Source organism: Haliotis cracherodii, unplaced genomic scaffold (assembly GCF_022045235.1).
Source record: "Haliotis cracherodii isolate W230 unplaced genomic scaffold, xgHalCrac1.p SCAF_20, whole genome shotgun sequence".
Classification (NCBI taxonomy): domain Eukaryota; kingdom Metazoa; phylum Mollusca; class Gastropoda; order Lepetellida; family Haliotidae; genus Haliotis; species Haliotis cracherodii.
The window spans coordinates 16,900,276-16,927,408 of record NW_027266276.1 but is presented as its reverse complement, the minus strand read 5'-3'; the positions used below and the strand labels follow the sequence as shown (position 1 = coordinate 16,927,408).

Here is a 27,133-nt window from a genome sequence, read left to right as displayed (position 1 = left end):
TGTCTCCAAAGGTCAGTGTTTCGTTTGCCTATCTAGACAAGCTGGACAGCTATGCTATCACTGCCCATCGCCTGGCCGTGGGAGTGGGTAGCACTTTGGTGCTTTGTGGCGTGGTTGGGAAACCAATTGCCACGTAAACTGGCCTGGCGGCGGTAGTCACGTCAGTGTTAGTTGACATTTGGGCCGGTTGTGGTGGCCGCCACAATGGTTTTACTTATTGATAACTATGCTATCTCTGGCCGGGCAGCAGTAGCTGCCTTATGCAAGCAGCAGTAGCAACTACTTTTGGCAGCATGGTAGTTGTCATGCAACAGTAGCATTTCTTAAAATTAAATATGCTACCAGGGCCGGTAAGCGGTAGGTGCTGATCACCATTGGCAACGGTAGCTTTTTTTCGTGTACTTAACTAGCAGCTCTGTTGCCCACTAGCACCTGCACACGTTTGGCCATTTAATCCATTCTCATGTCATGTTGTTATAAATAGCACGGACATCCACAGATTGGTAGCCGGTGCCACACCTTTAACATATCACACGATAATGTGTGAAGTCGACTCGAACAAATACAAATACTCCCATACATTTCAGCTGTATCATTAAATGAGTCGTGGTGTGACATCACATTTTTAATCAATAGATTACGCAACAAAATAATAACTGTTGTTTCTTCCCGTATGCTCTACTGCATGGCACCCTCTGGCACGACAAAATTGGCAGATAGCACCCGGTCAGAGATCCACTCAGGAAGGTTCCACATGGGTCTGAAAAAGTATTTGCAGTCGTTTCCAATGAGATAGCGTGTACGAGGGAACATGGCGGTGATGGCGTGTGTGTAGGCGTCCACCACCAGGTGCGTCTTGGGGGACGCCACTTTCTCCAACATCTCGTCAATCCTGGTGTACACTGGATATGAAAGAAAACCAATTGAAACCCAGAAAGTATTGTGATCGTAAAACAATTGGAAGTGCAATAAAACACATGGTTTAATGGAATTTGATTTGACACATGAATTCATTACTTAATCGGGAACTACTCTCAAATTTGATCACAAATAGAGTGTTGAGCTATGATGTCTTTTCTCGGAAAAACTAAAAAATCCGATTCGTTATTTAATATCGAGACATAAGTTACAACCATACTTTTCTGGACATATTCGCTTCCGTAGTAACGCTGTACTTCTGGATCTGTCTGATTGAAACATTTCTCGAAGGACTTCTTAATGGCGTTCATATTTAAAATATCTGTTTTGAAGTATCCAGGCTCCAGCAAATGGACACTTACACCCTGTTTTAAAATCTCGCGTCTGAAATTAAAAGAAAAGTAACATGAAGTTTGGTATGTGTGAATTACAGGTGAAGTCAGCTAATCCCTACGTTTTCTAACCCGTCACATCTTGTAGCTTAAACTGGATCGTCAAAATATTATCAAATTATTCCTATATATATTTTTCGAAAAATCACCTGGTAACGAATCATTGCATATAACGTTTTTAACCTAAACGTTGCATTTGGAATTCCGCCATATCGTATTCAGCACCAGGTGAGTATTGTCTGTAAGGTGAATTTAAACACATACACCATAGAAATATACTAGTATCGTCCAAAGATAAGTGTCGTCTATATATATCGTTGTAAGTGTACAAACCTGAGACAATCTGTAAAGCCTTCAACACCATATTTGGACACAACATACGGAGCAGTAGCGGCAGCTATCCTTCCCATCATACTTGATATATTGACAACGCGACCTTTACCTCTGCGCACGAGCGGCAGGAAGATTCTCGTGACGTCAATGACACCGTACAGATTCACGGACAGACAACGTTCATAGTCCGCCCTGGTCAGCCAGTCTGTCCTTCCTATGGCGCCTGGAACCCCTGCGTTGTTCACAATTGCCCATAAACCTGTGCGACAAGAAACAGGGGTTGAAGAGTTGATGTGTTTAATGCAAACGGAAAACAGATCGAATGGTCTAGTGGTTAATTCGCCTGTCACGCCGAAGTCCCGGTTCGACTTCGCACATGGGTACAACGTGTCAAGCCGATGTTTGGTTTATACGTACGGTACATAATCTATTATGTGATTAACCTCATGGCGATTATGTTGCACATCTGGCGATCTCCAGCGCACCATGGTCGAAAGTGCCGAGTAAACCGAGGATCGTGGGGCTCATTGTGTAATCTGTTATCTGTGTGTCATCATGACCTGGTTACATCGGCCATGCTCATACCATCAATCATGTATAACAGTCAGTAACAGGCCACACTCACATACCCGGTGGTTACAATCCTGTATTTGGAACTGTCAGATGCATGTCCAACTTATATTAAAGGGGAAGTGTACACGCAAAAATCACTTTCTTTCTTTTTCGAAACAAAACGCAATTTTAGAATTAGTTAGTATCTGTGTTTGAAAATATACACTCATTTTTTTTCACAGTGAAAGTAGGAAGCTCACAATAGTGTGAAAGTGATATGCCGTTATGAGGCCTTCGTTTTACGAGCGAAATAGGCCTGAGTTATCCCCCTTAGATTATGACGTAATTGGTGCCAATTCAACTGGGTCCCTGTCTATTCTCAACGCAAAAGATATCAAGGACCAGTTTGCGGTAAAACAACATGGTCTACGACACACTCCGGCGCATTGGTGACTCAGCATAACACAATTCTGGCTGGCATCTGAGATGCTAGAATCACAAAACTGTACCTACACCACGTGAAGCGGCTCTAACAAAGCATGATGACGTCATAATGTTTATCAATTGGCACCAATGACGTCATATTGCAAGGGAGATAAGCCATGGTGTTTTTGTTATGGAAATAGAACACTTGGTAAATGTGAAAAATAAAAATCGTTTTAGTGCAAAAAATATGTTAATTAAATATGATGTTTTTATATTTTTGTCTATGACACTTCTATGTTAACACTTTTAATGTGGAAAAAGTACAAGAACAAAAAGGTTCATTTCCGTGTGAACTTGCCCTTTAAGGTTATTGGTTACCTTTATTTGGCGGAAGCTGCTTTTCTACAGTTGTGCGTGCTTTCACAATACTGTCAGGTTTGGACACATCCAGCGACAATGTCTTCAGTCTGGCAGACGACACTTTCCTCAGTTCGTCTGCTCCTCTTTCAGAGAAACATGCTGCAAACACGTTGAAGCCGAGAAAGTCCAGTCGTTTGGCCAGTTGGTTCCCAAAGCCCGTGTCGCAGCCGGTGATGAACACATAACGCTCCCCATATTTGCCGACAGTTGGAAGTCTCATCAACTCTTTCAGGAGAAAGAAAACCACCACGACCGCAGCTACAGCGTACAGCCACACCATCTTGAAAACCTGATGTGGAAAGTGAAACATAAATTCACAAATGTTCATGGTTGAACATAGAATTATTCTAAAATTATTATCGAAAAATAAATGTTCTACGTCCATACAATCAAAAAAATTAAGAAATGTACAGCATAAATTTTGTAGTAGAGCTAAATACCAGATTTGATATTAACTGCACTGAAACTTTTTACGCTTCCATTCTGCTTGACACACATTCACCAGAAATATATGTCGGGTCATGTACGGAAATAATTTCAACTAATTCCATGGAGACAGTTTCAGTCTCACTTCAGTTTCCATAATGTGACTACTGTCAGAACACCCTTAAGCCCATGAGGAACATTAAACATCAGAACTTACATGGAGGGATTATCTCACAATGTTCAGTAGCATCAACTGGGATGCAAAACCACATCTAATTTGTATAAGCGTCAGTGCGTGAGTGCGTTCGGTGGTGCGTGCATGCGGGAGTGAGTGAGTGAGTGGATGCGCTAAATGACCATAATAACATCATAACTTATACATAAAGATGGCGGCTTTTGGTCAGCTATCTTTGCTCGACGTAAACTATTTAAACCGAAGTAGATATTATTCATGTTGTAAAAATGTCATTCGACGAGATCTTGAGATCATAGTTTAAAACAGCAAACGTCTTCTGGTCAAGGTGATGTGGTTGTTATATAACCAGTATATCTATCACCTGTCACATGTAATGCATGGGTGGCACATTCACAATGTTATAGCTGGCATCATGGGTGTGTTCAACATATAACTGTAAGTAATGTAAAACTACTTTGTGGTCGAATAAAGCTGTGTGTCTGCGAAAAGGTCGCTGTAAGAATTTGCAAAGACATACATTGATCATTGAAAACCAGTACATTCAAGGATATAACGATGATCCTTCCTAATTTGTGAATAGAAAATGAGAACATAGTATACATTCATTCCTCCTTGTGGAGATTTGAAACATGCGATACCTGAGATTCACCACCCTACCCTGACATCGCACACAGATCCGTAGTCGCAAGGAGCCGAAAGCCCAACAATGATTTCTCCCTAGCTCAGCTTGGCAAGCCGTCACATGTATGGTGATACGAAGTGGGGTTAATATGAACTCACATCTGCCGAATACTTACCAATGCGTTCAGCGTTATCAACAGTATATGTATTGTAATGGCTTGTAACCTGCACCCTGTCGTCGGTAGTTGTTAAGCATTCATGGTTATACTGCTGCGAGTCTCGGCTGGCGCGTTTCCCGCATCGAAGTATGTCGACAGACTTTGTGCTCCGCTTCCGTGTGCATTCGTCTGTTATCTGGGACGGGTTATTGTTCCCGATGTTCGCGGTGCTGTTATACATGTACTTGCACTGTCGATCAATATGCATAGTTGTACGGAGCAGATCAACATCATATACATTTGAACCTTTAAATCAGTATCTGATCATCTTGGTATTGTGATTACGAAACAATTTGTGATCGATCTAATTAACATTTTAATTCTGGAAACCCATTTGTCAAGAAACCCTCCGTGCTGTGGCCAGTCTCTGTCAAAGATATTTACAAAATTGAGTGAGTGAGTGAGTTAAAGTTTAATTTTAAAAAGTCACGTCGGCAATATTTCAGCCATATCGTGACGAATTTTTTTGGGCATTAACAATATATATTAAACTGTATAAAATACTGCCGGCGAAGAGCAGTATAATAACTAGAATATCACAGATTTTCGTAAAACTAATTTGTGAACATGTAAAAATAGATAACGATCTAATCATTCAACAACACATTATAAAAACGGGCTATAGATCGCCACCAACTGAAGGTTGATTACCGCGCTGCGGACCAAGCGGACCTACATTACTTTTGCTACCTGCATGGACCCAAGTCGGATTTACATCATCCCTTCAGTTGTTTGCGATGGCTGATACATTTAGCCAAACATTAAAATAACACATATACTACAATTAAAAAACGTGAAAGAAATAAATACACTTTGAAAGACGTGGTCTTACATACCCTCTCGGGGGGACAATAATTTACACTACTTTAACCCCCTTCGAGGATTTAGCCATTAACAATCTCAGTTACTGATTTATTCAACCAATTGTAAAAATGACTTTATTTATTTATTTACAAAACATTCTAATCAAAATTTACGAATCAATTGAATTTCCTTCAAAACAACAAGAATTAAACGAGAACGTACCTGATTAAAAAGATCCTTGATGCCTGAAACTTTGAAATATTGATCCCTTGTGATCGCAAAATCAACACAGTCAATCAGGACATGCTTAACCCTGATTCTTTCATCACAAGGGATGCAGAATGTAGGATCTTCACCTTTTAATAAATATTCATGAGTATATCTAGAATGGCCAATACGACATCGTCTTAATACGACCTCTTCAAATCTGGACTGACAACCCAAGAAAGTATAACCGATATTTGGTTTTATTGCATGTAATTTATTTATACCCACTTGGGTGTCCCACTTCATCTGCAATAGGTCTCTGATGTAACATCTAATGACTGTATGGTATAAGAAATGGTGTCACAGATTTGTTGAGTGCTGCTATAGCAGCAACATCAGCCATTGTATTACCAACAATTCCGACATGGCTGGGCAGCCAACAAAAGACGATGTCGTATTGGCCAGTAGCAAGATTATTATGTAATTCAATGATGTTAAGTAAAATTAGATGTTGACATGAAGTATTTTTATTGCCTGAAGACAGGATAAGGAGTCTGAAAAAATAATGAATTCCTTATGTTTAGATTGTTTATCTATATATTCTAGAGCAGTTAATATGGCCTTTGATTCAGCTGTAAAAATTGAAGAGTCATCTGGTAATCTAGTTGATATAGTTCTGGATACAACGATGGTGGCGCTGGCAACAGCACCTCCATCCTTGGATCCATCTGTAAATATTGATTTGTAAGTGTTATATTCGCTTCTTAACTGATTATATTCTTGTTGATATTGTAGTTGGTTTGTGTCAGATTTTATTCAGTTTAGATTAATATAAGATCCACCTGTGGCTTTACCAATTGACAAGGAGGAGATAAAACCAGACGAAAAGGAGATTTTGTAATATCAGCAGCAGAAATAAAAGGTTTAATTCTTATTCCGAGAGGCGGAATAAGTGGATTTGGAATGTGCTTATCCACTTCGATGTTAAAATATCCTGCCTTGATGCTTTTTTAGTTGGTTTCGAAAAAGTCATTAAATACGTGTTTGATTTATAAACTGACGTCCAAAAGAAACTTTACCAACTGAAATTATAAACTTCAATTTTCGGTGAAGTCTATCTAAAACACATAACCTAAATACAACAATAGTGTATGCAGAAAATGTTAATCGTCTGTTACATGTTTGCGAGACAACACGCGAAAAAGTGAAAAACACGTGCACCACGAGCAACTGCAAATGCACGTGCGGGTAAGGGTATAAAACGATTGCAACGGCAAGTCAGACATCCACAGTGATAAAAAAACACAAAAGAAATGCCATGACTCACAGTCGAACAACGTGAACGACCCTTGGGTATGGTACAGATGGGAGCCACCCACGCCCATATTGCATGAACCTTCGGTTGCTCCCGTGTTGCCGTTACCAACTTGATGCAACGTTACAGACAGACAGGGCGGACCGCTGACAGGCCAAGAACAGGCAGACTCAGGGTGACCACGCCCCATGATGACCGGTACTTGCGTACCTTGCACCTCCGAAATCGCTTCCTGACAGTGACGTCATCGGCGACAAATGCCTAAGATCACATGGTTAGTCGACAGACAGTGGCCAGGAGAATCGGGGCTCATGGAATCAGGGCTTTTAGACCATACAGAGGACAGCTATTGACAGCGCAACATCGTCGTCTGCGATTGAGATGGGCCCGGACTGTACGACGTTGGCAACGACGTGACTGGCAGAGGGTTGTCTTCACTGACGAAAGTCGATTCTGTATGCTTAGGGCTGATGGAAGACAACGTGTTTACCGCCGAAGGGGTGAACGAACGGCGACGTGTTGCGTGCAGGACGTCGTACCATATTGTGGAGGGAGTGTCATGGTGTGGGGAGGGATCAGTGGGCAGGAGAGGACACCGCTGGTCATCGTTGACGGAAACTTGACAGCTCAGCATTACATGGATAACATTCTTCGTCCAACAGCAGCCACGTGGTGTCTTTTATCAGCATGACAACGCTAGAGCCAATACAGCCAGAATTGTCACTAACTTCCTCGCAGCAAACAACGTCAACGTCCTGTCGTGGCCTGCACGCTCACCCGACATGTCCCCCATAGAACACCTCTGGGACTTGATGGATCGTCGTGTTCTACAACGACCACACTCTCCAGCCAACCGGCAAGAACTGATATTGGCCCTCCAAGAAGAATGGCGTCAAATCCCACGTGACCTCATGAGACGACTGACTTTTTCTGTGCGTCGAAGAGTTTTTGCGTGTATTGAGGCATTTGGTGATCGTTTATGTACTCTGCCTATTGTCCATGATTCTGAAAGCTCGAGTTTTGTACCACATCCAACTTTGGGGGGGGGCTCTGACGTCATTCTCGGTCGCGGTATGATTGTCATTTTCAGTGTTGCTTATGTTGATATATTGATCTTCTCAATACACTTTACTTCACGCATGTATGTTTTGGTTTTTTTTAGCAAGAGTGATTTCAAACTCTGGTAAAGTTTCTTTTGGACGTCAGTTTAGATGGCTTCTTCTCTTTTGTACGCGAAACGTTTGACATGTGTAATTCCCTGATCTTTCAATTCATTTGTAATTTCAGTTTCACTCATGTCAGAGAGACATCGATCTCTGTCTCTTATAATGCCTTTGCTAGAGTTGAGAGTTTTATGTGGTGAGATCAAAACAGCAGTAGAAACTAGATATCTGGCAGCTTGTAAGGTTGCTGATTGTTTTTCAAATTTACATTTGGAGTCCAGATCGAAGTTTTTTGGACAGTTTGCACATCTCCCGCGATTCCATAAAGAGCCTTGGAGGTGGCAAAAGGATTTAGCCTCAAAGGTGTTCCATCAGCAGCAGAAACTACTAAAAAGCGAGACCAACTATTTGAACAATGTTTTGGAGTAGTGTGTTCTTCGTCAGAGGAATCATCCAATGCTCGGGTTTTGGGGGGTTTAAGCCATGGTGAAGTTGTATCTAGTTCACCATCCAAGCTCCCCACCCACCACGGAGTACCACATGGACAATGCTGTAAACCACTGGATCTCCAACTAGCAGCACCAAGGATACTGGGATGGTATACTCAAGCAGATTAACTAAAGAATTAATCAATCCACCAAATTGGCCCGTGAGCCACCGCCTTCTGGTGAGGTGAGGTGAAATGGGGTTTAACGTCGCGTCCAAGATTATTGCACTTATATAGCGACGTGCATGTACGTGTGCGTGTTTGTGTGGCTGCTTGTACTAGTCCGGACTGAGATACCATGCCGCAGTTTTACATGAATATCCCACTCAGACACAGTATACTGACTCCGAGCCGACCAGTCCTTGTTGGACATTCTATCCCGGGTCCGCACGGGGGAAGAGCTATTAGTGTTACCCAGCACTCACCACGGGGAGGTTGCTCTTCACGAGTGCCTACAAAATTGAAGTTGTTGTTCTCATGGGTACATAAAAAAGGAAGAAAAAATTTATGAAAACACAAAATTAAAACTATGTCGCCTCATGTTTTTCTTTGGCAAATACATAAATGTTTGTCTTCAAGCATCGTGACACATTATTGAACTCATATTAACTTCATTCAACTAATTTGTGGCATTATTATAACATTTCGCCAATGGGTGAAAAGGTTTGGCCCATGGGCGAGAATATTTTCCTTTCCTCAAAACTCAGGATCGCGGAGAAAATACAAGAATCGTTCTCGTTGAATATATCAAGGCACCAATTCATCTTTCATAAACTTTTTGTGTCTTTGTGCTTCATATACCCACATATTAACGAAAATATGTAATATGTATCCACACAAAAATATATATACAGGCTGGGTATTTGCCCACAGCAGCATCTGCATAACTGTGTATTCACTCGTGGTGTGGCATGTTGTAACTGAACGAGAGCAGGTATTGTATACGTAGAATCACCTGTAAATAAGGCCGAGACTGTAAATAGATACAACGTACTAACGAGAATATGGTAATTATCATATGAAGGCTGTTTTTTTCCTGAACTGTTCCCATTTTTCATACCAAAAGTGGCAATGCATTTAAAAGTTGCTTTCGTGTCACAATATTCACTCAAGTTTTCCTCAATCGCCTTTAAACATAATTTCCATTGGTCAGTTCGACACCACATATAATTAAATAATCATTTCGAGATTTCGTTAGAATGTGAGATATTCAGCCAGTCGTTATGCAATGAAAGAAGAATCGTTTTTTCCCCATTTAAATATGCGCACGTGTACCTGAATTGGTGCCTTGATATATTCAACGAGAACGATTCTTGTATTTTCTCCGCGATCATGAGGTGTATCATCGTTTAATGGGTCATTCAATCAAAGAATGTTCGAGGGCGATATCAAAGGCGCCGCCCAAAAGACACAGTGTCGTCCGTTTCGAGTGAACCACCCCACCCAGTCAGTAAGAGTTATGTAATCGGTACACAAATATCTTTTATGCGGTGTCAGTGCGGAAGGAGTTTGAATTACGTCCGACATTGGCCACATAAATCCTCAAAGTATAGTAACAATCAACAAGGCCAATGCCGTACTAATAACCAAGGCTGTCAATCTGTCTGCTACAGCTACCAAACCATCATCCCTGTCACGACTGGCGTATAAACGGCTTTTTCAAAATATTAATTGTAAAAAGTTCGTTAACAGACTACAGTATGTCGTATACAGTTATCTTATTTGATAAAAAAAAAAAAGTAAGTACGTCAACTTGAAAATCAACTGGATGTTACATTCCTTATATCAGCTAACGGCCCTGTTTGTGAAAATATGCACCAGACATAACATTTAAAGACTAATAAAATCAATTTTAAGACCGCATAGACCATAAAAATCGAATAAAATATGTCTTGGTATCATCTCTTGTGTATTAGATGATGGTAATTACGTTAGATCAGGAAGGAGAAACATTAAAGTGTTTTATAATACTTGGGAACATGAGCAATAAGATGTAGCAACATAAACATGCATGAAATGGTATAGGGAAAATGGTGAAAACAAATTGAAATGAATTGTAATGCACAATTATTGAACTAAACAACTTGCCTGTGCACAAGCGGTACCCAAACAGATTTTATTGTGTTGTAGACTGTTGAATGGGACTCATGTGAGTGCGTAGGGTATTATTGGGTAACTATTGCGAGTTTTAGTATTCATAAACTGTCTCTTTTTGTGTTGATATGATTTCTATTTTCGTACATTTTTCATTTTTATCTTTGGCTGCTCTGTTTATATATGTCCGAGTAGCTGTTTGTCCCTCATAAATTGATATAGTTCTGCCTCGCTACTGCATCTCAGTGCAGGAGATCTACAACAGATAGCCGGATCTAACTGCAATTCTTGTTTTAACCAAGCCCGGGCTTGACATTCCAGTAGCTGGATTCAGGTTGATTATACTACAAGATAGACACACCTCGCCATAGATTGCCTGTATTTCCTCCAGTACTGAAGATACATTATAAAAGATACATTGTAGATACATGAATTAGTTTAAAACTAAGGAAAGTAGTTACATCTCATGGTGAAGGGGGTATAAACAAGTGTTGCCACTTGTTAACATAATGAGAGACTAGTAACATAGTTTCGCCCCATATCTCAAGCTCAAGGTCTTTCATGACATCAGGCAGTCCGCCTAAGAGGAAAGACATGATAACATCATCCTCATTTGACCAAAGGTCAACAAAGGAATTCGCATCTGTGATATCAAAGTTATTTTCGAACATTTCATTTCTTTCTTGCATATTTATAGTACCTGACATAAAAATGTGTTTGACTATGATTCAATCTTAGGGCATCCTATTTTGACCATATTAGACAGAGCATAAAACTTTGAAGGAAATCGTAAAGAAAGTTGCCAAATCCTGTGTTGACCTTCTGACCTGATACCAGTATATCTTAACAGGTCCTGTCGGTCGCACATTTTTTTCAAAAGCCTTACAGAATCTACATTTCTTATCTTTTCATTCACAAGACTAGTCCATTTACATTTACTGGGAACATTACAACTAGCTATGTAATCATTCAAGGCATGGAAAAGATCGCATTTATGTACAAGGCGCAGCATGTTAAAACAGGGCGATTTATAACACCTTTTGTCAAAATCTGGTTGACATTTGTATTGCCCAAGTCTGCCAATAAATAGTTGTTTGAAATAGAAGTCGCAGCTAGATCGACACAGTTTACCAAAAAAGAGCAGAGCCTGTTTATCAATGTATGCCTGAATGGTAATAAGATCTAGACTATCCAGTACAACTTCGCTTGATATAAGTCTTGGTAGACCCTGTACTGTTTTACTGAAGTAGCGCTGTGGTATTTCCAGCAATTCATACTCTCTACCAGTAAGTTGCCCCCATACATTGCATCCATATAAGGCACATGGCAAGATAACTCTCTGTAGCATTCGCACAGCTGCAATTGGGTTCAACCCACCGAAATACAAGCCATTGTTATGGTTTACATTAATAAGTCTTTTCAGTTTTTCACATGCAATACGCGAGCGTTCGAGTGTTGAGATACTAGACTGTCACTAAGGCATACACCAGCATACGTTACAAAATGTTTGTGTGGCAATTCTATCTTTCCACAGGAAACATGAGGGTCGGGTACATTATATTTACAGTGCGAAAATACTACGACTGCACTTTTATTCACATTATAAACCAGACGCCATCTACACGCATAACTGTGAGCAATATCTAGCAGGTTTTGCAGAGCTGAAGGAGAGCTACTGGTAAGCGGAGGCCGTAGCCAGAGCAGTCAAGCTTGCAAATGAGATCATTGATATATACTGTGAAGAGCCAGGTGGATAATACACGTCCTTGACCAACACCTTGATATATAGAAAATACATCTGAGCTGTAGCCTGCGTATGTAACATATGATTGCATGGACGAGTAGGCATTACGCAAAAGACGCCATGTTTTACCTGTTATACCCATGTCATATAACTTAAGGAATAAGCCATCAAGCCATACTCTATCAAATGCCTTTGCGTTATCAAGAAATGCACAATAAACAACTGATTTTCTTTCCGTATAGTATGCAATGTTTTCGAGGAGGCTGAAGCAGGCTGTTTCAGCCCCTGCATTTTTCGCGAAATCCGAATTGTAACGGATGCGGGAAAACACACTTTCTGTTTACTCACTTTTCAATTCTGAAGAGCAGGTGGCGTTCAAAAAGCTTACTGAAAACAGATGTTAAGGTAATCCCTCTGTAATTGTTTGGGTCAGACTTACTCTTACCATGGCCTTTGTGAATTGGTAAGATCTTGCCTACGTGATAAGAAGATAGAAATATTCATATTTAATTATAGCCTTGAACATTGTAGTTAAATGGCCAAATAATGATCTACCTGCACGTTTAAGGTGTTCACTAGTTAGGCAGTCTGGACAGGGGGATTTTCCCATTTTCAAGGACTTGACAGTACACCAAACCTCTTGGGAGGTAAAAGGATCGGATAGCGGTGAATCAAGCTTTTCCACATCAGGATTTTTAAAGATCTTTTCGATTAATTCTACTCTTTCTGTTACATCAGAAGCAAAAGATTCATCAAAACAATCAGACAATACAGGTGTAGCTAAATCAGCAAAATACATGCCAAACGCTGAGAATATGTCCTCGGGCGTCGTTGAAGAAATCCCATTAACAGTTAATTTTGACATTTGTCCATTCTGTCTCGATAAGCGTTTAGTCACTTTCACATATTCGTTAATGTCCACTTCAGCAGCTTTCGATATTTCGCAGAGTTTATCGTCAAGACTGCGTTGTTTTGATCTGCGATGGCGTTTTCGATATTCACGTTTAGCGTCTTTGTACTTTCTATAGTGTTCATCGTCTATATCATGAGATTTCCCCGAGTCAAGCCAGAGTCCGCGACACCGTCTCATTTCATTATGGAGAGGTTTCAAGACATCTCTTTTCCAACATGGTTTCAGGTACGAGCGATATCTGGAGCATGGCATACTGTTGTTTGATGAATCTCCGAGTGCCTGTACGATAAAGTCGTTGTAGGAGTTGATATATTCTGCAGGAGTTAAGTAGCATGACACATCAACGCACGTCTCTCGGAGATGGTTCTCAGTCTCATACCGGTAGAGCATCAAGTCAACTTCACTTGCTTTTTTCCAGTCAATCTTGTCACCACCATAGTGTTTACTGGAACCGGCGACATTAAGATACACAATTATAGGCAAGTGATCAGACACACAGTAGGGCACACTAGTGTCAATCATATGTCCAGTTACACAATGGAGGTATTCTTTATGTACAAAAACATAGTCAATGAGAGTTCTCGAAGAATTATTCTTTGTTGAAAATGTATATTGAGACTTTCAGTGAGTGCTCTCTGCAAATATGACGCACGTTTTCTTGTGGGTTGAAGATGTTTGCGCAGATCTACATTAAAATCCCCCAGGAGAATAGTATCACCTTCGTGTGAATATTGATCATACGTCGCCATGGTAAAGTCAAGAGCGTCTATATATACACTATCTAAAGCACTGGAAGATGGCAGATGTGTTCCAATGACATAGATCAGTTCTTCATTCTTTTTAAGTTTTAGACCTAATATACGGTTCCGGCTATTCGTATCCAGAAGTGTGACCTTGCACGGTTTTGATTTCCTGACGAAAATCGCCACTCCCCCAAAGCCTCTGTGACCCTGGGGATAACCCACAGAACATTTAGTAAACACTGCAAATTGGTCGTTAATGTGATACAGGGTGTCTTAATTCTGTCTATCAAGCCATGTTTCACACACAAACATTAGATCACAGTGGTCTAATCTGGAGTGGTCTAATGCTCGCTTTTAACAATGCCTCGTATATTCCATGTTGCAAGTCTGCTTATGAGCATTATTAGAAGTAATGGTAGCATCACTTGAAGTTTAATACTTTTCCCCATAATTATTTATTGCTATGAAATGTGCGTGAACTATCCTCGTCCTGGCCATACCAGTATTTCCTTGGCACCCACTCGCGGCAGTTTACATTTTCTGGCCAAAACGTATCATCATCAGGAATGATTTTTCCACACTGAGGCGACACACTGATTGATATTGTGTAAGTCGGATTATATCCCTGCTAGTGTTTCAGTAGGGAGATCTTGTGGATTATTACAGCCCTCTCCTTGGCATAGTTAGTAATGGCATCTTGGACAATATCAAACGACTGTTTCGCACAAACGTATGACATTACAAATCGTTTAGTTCTGGTACGTGAGAATGCACGTTTCCATTCTTGGGAGAAGTTAACTGTGCGCTGTTCATTGGTGTCGATGTGTTCCTCAATGGACTGGTTATCCTTTGTTATCTGCAGGGTGTCGGCGTGCCTGGTCTGTGGGGGTTGAGTAACACGCTCGGCTTGAGCTGAGGCCTGAATCAGGGGACACTGGCTGTGGGCTGGTGCGTGGGGTGATGGAGACAGTTATCTCCCTTTCATGGCGGGATATTCGAGATTCTGGTGGACTCTTGAAAGCTTCTGAGTAGAGTAGCTTATCCCTCGTATTTATGCAGTCTATTTTACCATCGATTGCGCTTGTTCGCTTGTTGATTGATGATATTGTCTCGCACAGCTTGTCTTTCAGTAAGATATTTTCACAGCTTTTGTCCTTCAGTTCACGTTTTAGTTATGTCATCTCACAGATAGCCGGATCTAACTGCAATTCTTGTTTTAACCAAGCCCGGGCTTGACATTCCAGGAGCTGGATTCAGGTTGATTACAAGATAGACACACCTCGTCATAGTGATTGTTGTGAATTACTCAAAGTTGCGTTTGTTTGGTTTGTTGTTTAACGCCGCACTCAGCAATATTCCAGCTATATGACGGCAGTCTGTAAATAATCGAGGCTGGACCAGACAATCCAGTGATTGACATCATGAGCATCGACCAACGCAATTAGGATACGATTACTTGCATCAACCAAGTCAGCAAGCCTGACCACCCGATCCCGGTAGTCGCCTCTTACGACAAGCATAGTCGCCATTTACGTCAAGGATGGTTTGCTGAAGACCTGTTCTACCCCGGATCTTCACGGGTTCATTGACGCAGGGATTTGTGTCAAGTCATTCCGACAGCATACAATGCCAACTCAACAATGATACTCAATGTCTCCTCAAAGTAATATAGTACGGCACTTATAGCACATGTAAGATTATACTCATGTTATGGAGATGTTTAATCCATATAACGTGTTATTATTCTACCTAACAATGTATTTAATGAAAATAATGCAAAACAAACTCAACGGTTAAAAGGTTTCATTGAAAAAACTACTCCTGGTTTTGCCTAAGAAAACACCCGCAACCCGACACAGATCAAACGCAACTTACAAACACAATCATAATCTGTATGATCTGTATCACTCAACGAGTTCAGTATTGCAGTATGGTGCAGCTCAGTAATTAGTAGGTAAGACCAGGCAGGTACACTGGTCACTCTTGACTGGTCTGTCTGATGATTGGGTCGTCTGACAAATAGGATGTCTGACAATTGTGAGTTAACCATAGCAAGTTTGACCCTAGGTGTTGTTGTTATAAGGGATTAAGAGCTACAGCTCATTGCATTTTTTGGTTATAGTCTGTCTGACTGAAGTGGACATATGCAGGCGAACTCTGTTCAATCAGAGTCTGAAATCCCACAAAATGCGAACTCCAGACAATAATAACCTCAGAGTAAATCCACGTGAGTCTGCCTTTTCCTCTCGTTCACCTTCGTAATCCTTGATCATGCCAGTTCCGAATTTCAATGACTATGTTGGTGAACAGTAGGTAGAATCTGATGGACGTATTGTGTAGAACCTGTTTGACACCATGGGTTCCAGGACCACTAACACTGGGACGAGAGGCACTCTAGGCTGAAAAAATTGATCCTTATCGCCCTAACATCTACAAGTTTGTAAGCTTGTAGACATCATTAAGAAATTAACAGTCCCATGCTGAGACCTTTGTCTAAATTCAGGCCGGTGGCAGGCTGCCAACAAAGAGAAGAAAATATCGCAACCCCGACACAAGTGTGCTCAGTTAAACAATGCACTTACGATGCTGTATCTCAACCGTGTTGGCCTGTAAACTTGTTTGAAGATGTATGTAGACCGTAATCATTAAAAAGGTTAATTAAATCCATTATCATATTCATATAATTATTTTTAATAGAAACCGTATCTTAATTTGTTCTTGCACTGTATCTTATCGTGTATTACATCTGTATGTGTGTAATGTGTATGTACTTACTTACTTACTTACTTTGGAGATTTAACGTGCGCTTTCCGACTGATGCGTATTTCGCACACGGGCCCGGCCAGGCCATTTAATGTGTTTCCGAAAGGGGCGAGGGTGGTCTGTGCAACCCAAGAGGGGGCTTTTGGGGTTGCTTATATAGAATTTGGGAATTTTGAGATTTGGAATAGATGCTGATGGGGTTGGGGAGGAGAACTAAGGGAGCTGGGTATGGTGGATTATTGTTTGTTTATGTGATTTTGATTTGGTAGGTTATTATGGTTTTAGATGCGTTTTATTAGTTCCGTTTTTATTAAGAATACGCCTAAGGCCTTGAAGTTTTCTAGTTTATTTTGTGGGTTTAGTATTGCTTCTAGAGTGAGAGCCTTGTTTAGATTGAGGGTGGTTTGTAATGCGGTTCGATGTGTTAGGTAGTGTGTGCAGTGGATGAGTGCGTGTTCTGGGGTTTCTGGTTGTTTGCAGTGTGGGCAGTTACCTGTAGTGTGTTTTTTAAATTTTTTTAGGTGGTTATTTAGGTTGGTGTGTCCTGTTTGGAGTTTAGTGATTACTCTGTCGATTTTTTTTGATGGATGGAGAATTTTTGGTTTGGTTAGTGGTTTGCTGAGCACTCTTTTGATTTTGCTATTTGAGTTTAGATATAGGTTATGCCATTTTTTTGTGATTTTTTGTTTGTTTACACTTTTAATTTCTGATTTTGAGATGGGTAAGTTTAAGCTTATTTCTGGGATTTTAAGGGATAGTTTAGCTGCTTTATCGGCGTTTTCATTACCGTATATTCCTACGTGGGCGGGTATCCACAAGAAGGTTATTTGTTTGCCTGCTTTTGTTTGGTCGTTGGAGCTTTTAAGTATTTGATTTATTAATTTAGGTCGGTTTTTGGTATTTTTGTTTTGGAGGGCTTGTAGTCCACTTAGGGAGTCAGTAAGTATTAGGATTTTTTGGTTGTTTTTGGATTCTTGATTGTGGAGGGCTGAGGCCATGCCCATTAGTTCGGCCGTGAATATTGATTGGTTATTTGGGAGTCGGAAGGATTGTGTGGTTTTAGTTGGTTGTGTGGTATGGACTCCGAAACCCGTGTGTTTGGAGGTCGGATCTGAGGATCCGTCCGTGTAAATGTGACACCAATTTGGCCAATTTTTGTGTATGTATGCTAGTGTGGTAGTTTTAGCTATGTTTGAGTCGGTTTGTTTATTTATTTGGCTAGCTAGTGTTGTGTCTATTTTGGGTATTTTAAGTTTAGGGGTGAAGATATTTGATTGTTTGCAGTTTTGTTTAAGATTTTTAATTTGGTGTTCATTTAGGTAGTTTGTTATTCTTTGGGATATTGGGGTAAGTAAGGGGTGTTTACGAGCTAGAGCTTGGTTTTTAGGGCTGATGTTTTGGTTTATTAAGTTTTGGATGAGAGGGTTTGATTGGGACGCGGCCCAGAAATTTAAGCTTAGCTGTTCCCTGCGTAGACTTAGTGGCATTTCTCCTGTTAAGGCCTGAAGTGAGGTGTAGGAGGTGCCATGTTGGGTGCGTGTAATGAGTTTGAGAGCCTGATATTGTATTGAGTCAAGTTTTTTGGATAGAGAGTTGTTTAGGGAGTTGTATATGGCGCAGCCGTAGTCTAGTTTTGATCTAATTAGGGATATGTAGAGAGAGAGGAGAGTATCTTTGGAGGCTCCCCAGTTAGAGCCAGTTAGGCATCTTAGGGTGTTTAGGTCTTTACTGCATTTAGTTATTAGGTTTTGGATGTGAGCATCCCAGGTGAGATGTTCATCGAAAATAAGTCCTAAGAATTTGGTTTGTTTTTGAAATTTGATTGTTTGGTTGTTTAGCTGGAGGATTGGGGAGGCGGGTTTCATGTTTTTATGTTTGAATACTATTCCTGTTGTTTTTTCTGAGTTAAGGGAGAAGCCCCATTTGTCAGCCCATTGTTGTATTTTATTAAGAGATTTTTGGAGTAGATTTGTGGCCATTTTCATGCTTTTAGTGCGGATCCAGATGGCTCCATCATCCGCGAATTTTGATGTGTTTACTTTAGGGGATAGACCCTCGAATAGATCGTTTATCATTATATTGAAGAGGGTGGGGCTGAGGATACTGCCCTGTGGAGTGCCATTTTCTAGGGGACATTGGTCCGATAGAGTTTGGTCTATACACACGGTTATTTTACGATTGTTTAGGAAGTCCTGGATGTAGTTTATTATCTGACCTTTGAGTCCTATTTTTTTAAGTTTTTGTATTAGCCCATCGTGCCATACCATGTCGAAAGCTTTAGAGAAGTCTAAGAAGATGCCTGTGGTATATTGTTTATTTAGTTGTCCTGTCTTAATATCTTGTTCTAGTCGGGCGAGGTTATCTAGGGTTGAGCGGCCAGGCGTGAAACCGCTTTGATCTGGGTTTATGGTGTTATTTTGGGTTAAGTAATGTTGTAATCTATTTTTAGCCATTGATTCCATTACTTTACATAAGTTTGAAGTTAGGGATATTGGTCTATATGAGTTAGCTTGATTAGCTGGTTTATTAGGTTTAGGGATTGGTATGACTAGGGCCTGTTTCCAGGGTGTAGGAACCTGTCCGTTTAGGTAGATGAGATTGTATAGTTTGAGTAGTGCCTGGAATGTGTATGTTATTAATGACTACACTTATACCGCATATTCTGCAACAGACTATAATTAATCAGCTTATTATTGTCTCTCCATTTACCATGGCTGACTGCACTAATACCCTTTTAACAGTGGACACCGATTACAGTATACATGTCGGCTTTTCGTTCAAAAAGGAATATGCGGGACGATATATGTAACAATTCACTGTGTACTAATTACATGTTTGAATGTTATCAGTTTTGAGTTCTGAGATACTGTGATGTAAGTATCTTCTACAATTAACAATACATGTATATCATTAAATACAAAAAAAACCTCTCTGTCGGAATGTTCCGTGGAAATCATTCGAACAAGTAAAAATGACTGTGTGACTAGACCAAATAACTATTTATACCCAACACCCGATTAGCAACAGTGCTATTACATGACATTGTTTTAGCAACAGTGCTATTACATATAGGTAATCCGTATCAATCAAAGGTGTCAAAAAACTGAAAATCATATCTGCCGGAGACACACAAAATTACCAAATTTTATTAATTACTATATTTATTACAATGCAAATACTTTAGTGATACATTTTTCAGAGGAGAGGGCATACACATAAGAATAATATTGCTTCCGTGCAGGTAATACTTGGCATCTCAGTTCTCAGCTTCATACCTTGGTATATCTGAATTTGTATATGGAACCATACGTCTAGCATGACATATACAGACAGACAGACAGTTTATTCAGTATTTTAGGCATCAAGGCCCATAGTACATTGATCATTGAAATTATGGATGTGTGACCAGCGAGATTATAAAAGAAAAATACGACATGGACTATGTATGTGTATAGCGGTACTATTGGCAAACAATTTTTGGGTCAAATCCCATTTTAAGTGTATACTTTCAAAACTGACTACAACAGGAAAGTGTTCAGACACGTCGTCCGACGCTTTCACTGAACTAATGTGACAAACCCCCCCCCCCCCCCCACACCCCCCCCCCCCCCCACCCCCCACCCCCCCTACCCCGCGTCCCCTCCTACGAGTGAGCACCTTCGGGCAATACATAATTAGCAGATACTATCCGGTCAGATATCCACTCCGGAAGATTCCACAGCAGTCTAAAGTAGTACTTGCAGTCGTTTCCAACGAGATAGCGTGTGCGAGGGAACATGGCGGTGATTGCGTGTGTGTAGGCGTCCACCACCAGATGCGTCTTGGGGGACGCTACCTCGTTTGCGACTTTGTCAAAAACCGGAAGCACTAGAAAATAGAGATGCGCTACTGGTAAAAATATGCGTTATTCGCCGCTAGGTGCATCGAGTATTGTTAACACTAAACCTCCATAAAAGACACTGAGTCACTCGGTCTTTGCCAGCTTCCGATTTGTCGTGTTAAGTCTGGTATCAGTACACCTTATAGAATCTAGCTATCAGATTGGGCAATCACCGTATTGTAAAATTTCATACAATTTTGGTTTTCGGATACTATGACGTCATAATGTTTATGTTGACGACACTTGCTTGTCGGGGGTACAGGTGGTCCTGTCGTCTCTATACGCCGCGATTCGCTGTGCAGAGTTGTGTCCCTTGGGTTCGCCAGAAACCTATGATTGTGGGTTCGCCCCGATTATTTTTCTAGGTTTGTCAGCACCATGCATCACTTCGGGCTTCCCTCCCACATTAAGATGACACGCCGCCATATAACTGTTATACTGTAAATAGCGGCGTTAAACCCAACTCACTCACTCACCTGCTTGTCCCGTCACAGTTGACCATGTCCGTACTTCGAGTTATCATACTGAAAGTCCATCCACAAGATACATCTTATTGTCAAAATCAAATCAAATTTGATCCTTTCTCGACGCAAGAGATTCTTACTGGTTTGTCGTGTCAGTAATGTCTTGAATAGATAAAAAAAATGAGATGATGGTGCATCTTCATTGGACAAGACTCGCACCTCAAATACTCAAAAGCATATTTCTAAACAAACAAATATAATTTCAATATATCACGTATGTGTGTTTCATTATAATAAAGTTATTTCCTATCATTTCACTTCCTCATGTTTATACCACTATCGTAGCAATACAAGATGCGAAAAATGCTCCTTTTGTATGGAATCATCAGTATAAATCGCATACGGGTCGAAGAAAAGGTACATGCCACATTTGTTATGTACTTTTTTTTATAATTCTTAATATCCTGTGATTACAATCTTTTAGAAAAGGTGAAACATGTAATTAAAATATCAAAATCAACTGAACGATTAAACGCCCACCTGGTGAATCGTTATACATCAGTTAATTTGCTTTGCCTAAAAAGGTAGCGGAAGATACAAAAACAATAATTTTGTGCGTGATGTAGTTTTATGTGACCTCAAAATGAGGGTTGAAAAGGAGGGACATGTAGGCATCAATTTTCCCTGAAGATAAAACTGAAACAAGTAGGAGAGCAATTCGTGCCTTGTGATTTGTTTGTGAATTTCCTTATATATGTGCTCCTGTGCACTCTTTATATACATACATGTACATACGTAACCATTAGTGTGCTAGGTCGCAATTGGCAACTATAATCCTCGGTTGAGTCAGTGAGTGAGTATGCTTTTACACCGCTTTTAGCAATATTCCAGCAATATCACGTCTGGGGACACCACAAATAGGCTTCACATATTGTACCCACGTCGGCATTCGAACCCGGGTCCTAGGCGTGACGAGCTAACGCTTTAACCACTAGGCTACACGACCGCCCCTCTTAGGTTGAGGACCGAGCAGACAATGAAAGGAGCAGTGGTCCAGCGGGCATGTGTTATGGATGTACAGATGTCATGTTTGTTTGTTTGTTTGTTTCTTTGACGCCGCACTCAGCAATATTCCAGCTGTATCATGGCGGTCTGTAACTAATCAAGGCTGGACCAGACAATCCAGTGATTGACACCCTGAGCATCGATCCGGTCTACGCAATGGAGATACGGTGACATGCATCAAAGAAGTCAGCGAGCCTGACCATCCGATCCCGTTAGTCGCCTAGGCCTCTTACGGCAAGCATGGGTTGCTGAGGATCAATTCTCTACCCAGATCCTAACGGGACTACAAATGTCAACGTCTGCTATAAATGCTGATATGATAGTAGTTTGTGTACCTTTCTGAACGTATCCATTTCCGTAATATCTTTGTACATCCGGGTCCGTCTGTTTAAAACTGTTCTCAAAAGATGTTTTCATATCATCGGTGTTCAGTATATTTGTTCGGAAGTAACCGGGTTCTAGTAAATGAACGGTCATGCCCTCCTTCAAAACTTCACGTCTGAAAATACAACACATGCCATTAGTACTCATTATCTGACAGACAGACAACTATCCTTGTACCGATAACAATCCGAAAATACACTCTTGACAAAATCGTGAATGAGGGAATGGAGTTTTACGCCACATTTTGCAATATCATGGCGGGGGGCACGGTAAGTGGTTTCACATGTACCCATTGTACCTATTTGGAGAATCGAACTTTCACAAAATAGATCTAATAGTTTTCATCAGATAGAACAGAAGGCCCAAAGATTCAAACCTGAGACAATCTGTAAATCCTTCGACCCCATATTTGGACACAACATACGGCGCAAATGCTGCAGCAATCCTGCCGATTACGCTGGAGACATTGACTATGCGACCTTGACCTTTGCGTACCAGCGGCAGAAAGATTCTTGTGACGTCAATGACACCATACAGATTGATCGAGTTACAACGTTCATAGTCTTCCCTGGTCAACCATTCCGACAGTCCAAGTGCCCCGGTCACCCCTGCGTTGTTCACGATGGCCCAAAGTCCTGTGCGATTAGGAAACAAACCATACCACATAAGGGACATTAGTGCTGATTCGGGAAATAATACTGAACACAGGTCAGATACCTTCAGGGATTCAGGTTAATAAGACGTTTTCCATTTGAAGATGTCATAGGTAATTGGTGAATAGGTGAATAGCAAGCCAGTGACGAAAATGTCTGTCAGTCTGTTTTAATAAACATTCCACAAAGTGTCTGTTTCTGTCTTTGGGGTAACATTAGCAGAGGTAGCAGTAGTAGAAGTAGCAGCAGCAGCAGTAGCAGTGAGTGAGTTGGGTTTAACGCCGCTTTTAACAGTATTCCAGTTATATCGCGGCGTGTCAGCTTAATGTGGGAGGAAAGCCCGAAGTGATGCAGGTCTCAGACGTTTACCACTTCGGAGAAATCCACGAGCACGGGTATGGTGCTGACAAACATAGAAACATAATCGGGGCGAACCGGGATTCGAACCCACAATCATAGGTTTCTGGCGTGCCCAAGGTACGCAACTCTGCACAGCGAATCGCGGCGCCTAAGACGACTGGGCCACCCGTGCCCCTCAGTAGTACTAGTAGAAGTAGCAGTAGTAGAAATAAGGGTAGTAGACGTAGCAGTAGTAATGGTAGTGGTAGTAGTAGTAGAAGTAGAAGTAGCAGCAGAAGTAGAAGTAAGGGCAGTAGTAGAAGTAGTAGAAGCAGTAGCAGCAGTAGTAGCAGGGGGAAGAGGGTCATCTGTATTGGTGCATTTTTTACTTACATTATCGCCACTCCAAAGATTATTTCAATTATGTCATGTGACATGAATCGTTAATACTTACCTTTATTTGGCGGAAGCTGCTTTTCTACAGTTGTGCGTGCTTTCACAATACTGTCAGGTTTGGACACATCCAGCGACAATGTCTTCAGTCTGGCAGACGACACTTTCCTCAGTTCGTCTGCTCCTCTTTCAGAGAAACATGCTGCAAACACGTTGAAGCCGAGAAAGTCCAGTCGTTTGGCCAGTTGGTTCCCAAAGCCCGTGTCGCAGCCGGTGATGAACACATAACGCTCCCCATATTTGCCGACAGTTGGAAGTCTCATCAACTCTTTCAGGAGAAAGAAAACCACCACGACCGCAGCTACAGCGTGCAGCCACACCATCTTGAAAACCTGATGTGATGAAAATTAAATATTATCTGTAATAATAGACATATATATAATTCATAGTCTCATATGTTTGTAAGAAATACACATATTAACATCATGAAAGCGAGGCTATTCACAAGTGGGCAGATATACAGGGAGTGGGGAAATGACTGATAGAACCAAGGATTGATATGGTTCCCATGAAGCCAGCCGATTTTATCAAACTTGATTGTGAGCGACCATTTGGGACACAATGCCTCGAGTCATTGATTGAGTGCTTGAGGTTTGAATTGAGTGCGTAATCGAGTGAATTGGGTATTTGATGGAGTGTGCGTGGAGGAGTGATTCTGTGATTGAAAGATTGATTGAGAGATTTGAGAATGTGATTTCACGAGTGTGATTGAGTGAGTGAGTGTATGTATGATTGAGTACGTGATCGAATGAATGAGTGTTTAATTGAGTGCATGTGAGTGAGCAAGTCTGTAATTGAATGATTGAGTGAAGGGGTCAGTATGTGATTGATAGATTGCTTGAGTGATTGGGCGTGCAATTGCATGAGTGTGTGATTGCGTGAGAATATGAGTATGTGTGTGCGTATTTGTGTCAGTGGTTGAGTGTGTGATCGAGTGAATGTGTGCTTGGTTGTTTGATGACAAGCATCAACCAAGTCAGCGAGCCTGACCACTCGATCCCGTTAGTCGCCTCTTACAAGCATAGTCCCCTTTAAGTCGCCAAGCATGGGTTGCTGAAGACATATCCTAACCTGGACCCTCACGGTTCGTGTACTTGGTTGAATGTGTGAGGGAGTGGGTCTGTGATTGAATGAGTGAGTGTGTGAGTGCTTGTGTGTGTGTGTGTGTGTGTGTGTGTGTGTGTGTGTGTGTGTGTGTGTGTGTGTGTGTGTGTGTGTGTGTGTGTGTGTGTGTGTGTGTGTGTTGCGTCAGTGTGTATGGAGGAATGAGTCTGTGATTAGGTGATTAAGAAGTGTGTGTGAGGGTGTGCGATTAAGAAGTGTGTGTGAGGGTGTGCGATTAAGAAGTATGTGTGAGGGTGTGCGATTAAGAAGTGTGTGTGAGGGTGTGCGATTAAGAAGTGTGTGTGAGGGTGTGCGATTAAGAAGTATGTGTGAGGGTGTGCGATTAAGAAGTGTGTGTGAGGGTGTGCGATTAAGAAGTGTGTGTGAGGGTGTGCGATTAAGAAGTATGTGTGAGGGTGTGCGATTAAGAAGTGTGTGTGAGGGTGTGCGATTAAGAAGTATGTGTGAGGGTGTGCGATTAAGAAGTGTGTGTGAGGGTGTGCGATTAAGAAGTGTGTGTGAGGGTGTGCGATTAAGAAGTATGTGTGAGGGTGTGCGATTAAGAAGTGTGTGTGAGGGTGTGCGATTAAGAAGTGTGTGTGAGGGTGTGCGATTAAGAAATGACGTGTGTATGCTGATTGAGTGTGTGATTAAGCACGTTTGTGAGGGAGTATGTGATTGAGTGGAGGCGTCAAATGACCAAGTTGTCTCTAAGTTACCATTATGCCGAAGTTATTCTGCCTAAACATCTTCTAGAGCCAGTAGTGAGCTAGAGGAAGCAGGAGATATTCACGAGCTGAAGCTACTAAACAACGCATTTGAAACCTTCACTCAGCAGAATATTGACACAAATCATAGCATATTTTGCAAAACTCTTTCGGTGAAAAAATCCAAACCTGAGGATGCGGCGTTAAGCAAACTTCACTCAGCAACTCACTACCAAACTTGAGGATGCGGCGTTAAGCAAACTTCACTCAGCAACTCACTACCAAACCTGAGGAGGCGGCGTTAAGCAAACTTCACTCAGCAACTCACTACCAAACCTGAGGATGCGGCGTTAAGCAAACTTCACTCAGTCACTCAGTACCAAACCTGAGGATGCGGCGTTAAGCAAACTTCACTCAGTCACTCACTACCAAACCTGAGGATGCGGCGTTAAGCAAACTTCACTCAGTCACTCACTACCAAACCTGAGGATGCGGCGTTAAGCAAACTTCACTCAGTCACTCACTACCAAACCTGAGGATGCGGCGTTAAGCAAACTTCACTCAGTCACTCACTACCAAACCTGAGGAGGCGGCGTTAAGCAAACTTCACTCAGTCACTCACTACCAAACCTGAGGATGCGGCGTTAAGCAAACTGCACTCAGTCACTCACTACCAAACCTGAGGATGCGGCGTTAAGCAAACTTCACTCAGTCACTCACTACCAAACCCGAGGATGCGGCGTTAAGCAAACTTCACTCAGCCACTCACTACCACTTGCAAGCCTTTCTGGTATCAGGTAGGGAGAGAGTTCTCTGTCTTGATGCATGCACACTATGTGTCAGCCTCAAATACAGCTTATGAGCTCATCATAATCCCTTATACCCAAAAGTGATCACTGTCATTATTGACATTATTTTGCCACAAGTGAGTATCAATACTGAGAAGGTCATACCAGTAAGTATTAATCCTAAGATGCACGCAGTGATCGATCCTGGCGATACGCCCATTGTGACGTGGTAGGAAGACCTATAGATAGAAGCTCGTCCTGCTCACATCAGCTAAAGGCGATCTGCAGTGTGTAAACAACGACACACAGATGACGAGGACACACATTTGGTCGTATCCCAGCACATCCGTACACACACGTATGCATCATGATGCATGGGGACAGGTTCTGATGTGTCTGAATACATAGTATACAAAACATCACGATTACCAGTTGTGTTACATGTGAATTCCTGTGACAGTTGTGACTGTTACAAGGCATACTACTTACAATGTATTGGAGTTTAGCCGCTAACGTATTTCTCAGCTGTGACACACTTTCAACAGCCAGGTTGGAGGCCGT

At 41.4% G+C, this 27,133-nt stretch overlaps 1 protein-coding gene across 3 annotated transcripts; it reads right to left on the bottom strand.

Annotated features, from left to right (window-relative positions):
* Positions 1-610: 610 nt before the first annotated feature.
* LOC139470101 (retinol dehydrogenase 7-like) lies at positions 611-27,133 on the bottom strand. 3 transcript variants are annotated; one of them, XM_071252395.1, is made up of 7 exons: positions 27,062-27,133; positions 23,975-24,305; positions 22,905-23,163; positions 22,480-22,643; positions 5,529-5,557; positions 4,461-4,692; positions 3,029-3,330 (listed from the first exon to the last, which is right to left on the bottom strand). In XM_071252395.1, exons 2-7 carry the CDS (start codon positions 24,294-24,296, stop codon positions 3,128-3,130), a joined length of 1,209 nt encoding a protein of 402 aa, XP_071108496.1. In that variant the 5' UTR covers positions 24,297-24,305; positions 27,062-27,133; the 3' UTR covers positions 3,029-3,127. The 3 variants fall into 3 exon arrangements, with proteins under 3 accessions (XP_071108494.1, XP_071108496.1, XP_071108495.1); XM_071252393.1 differs by lacking the exons at positions 5,529-5,557; positions 22,480-22,643; positions 22,905-23,163; positions 23,975-24,305; positions 27,062-27,133 and adding exons at positions 611-902; positions 1,139-1,302; positions 1,644-1,902 and having other exon boundaries at positions 3,000-3,330; positions 4,461-4,544; XM_071252394.1 differs by lacking the exons at positions 3,029-3,330; positions 4,461-4,692; positions 5,529-5,557 and adding an exon at positions 20,377-20,602.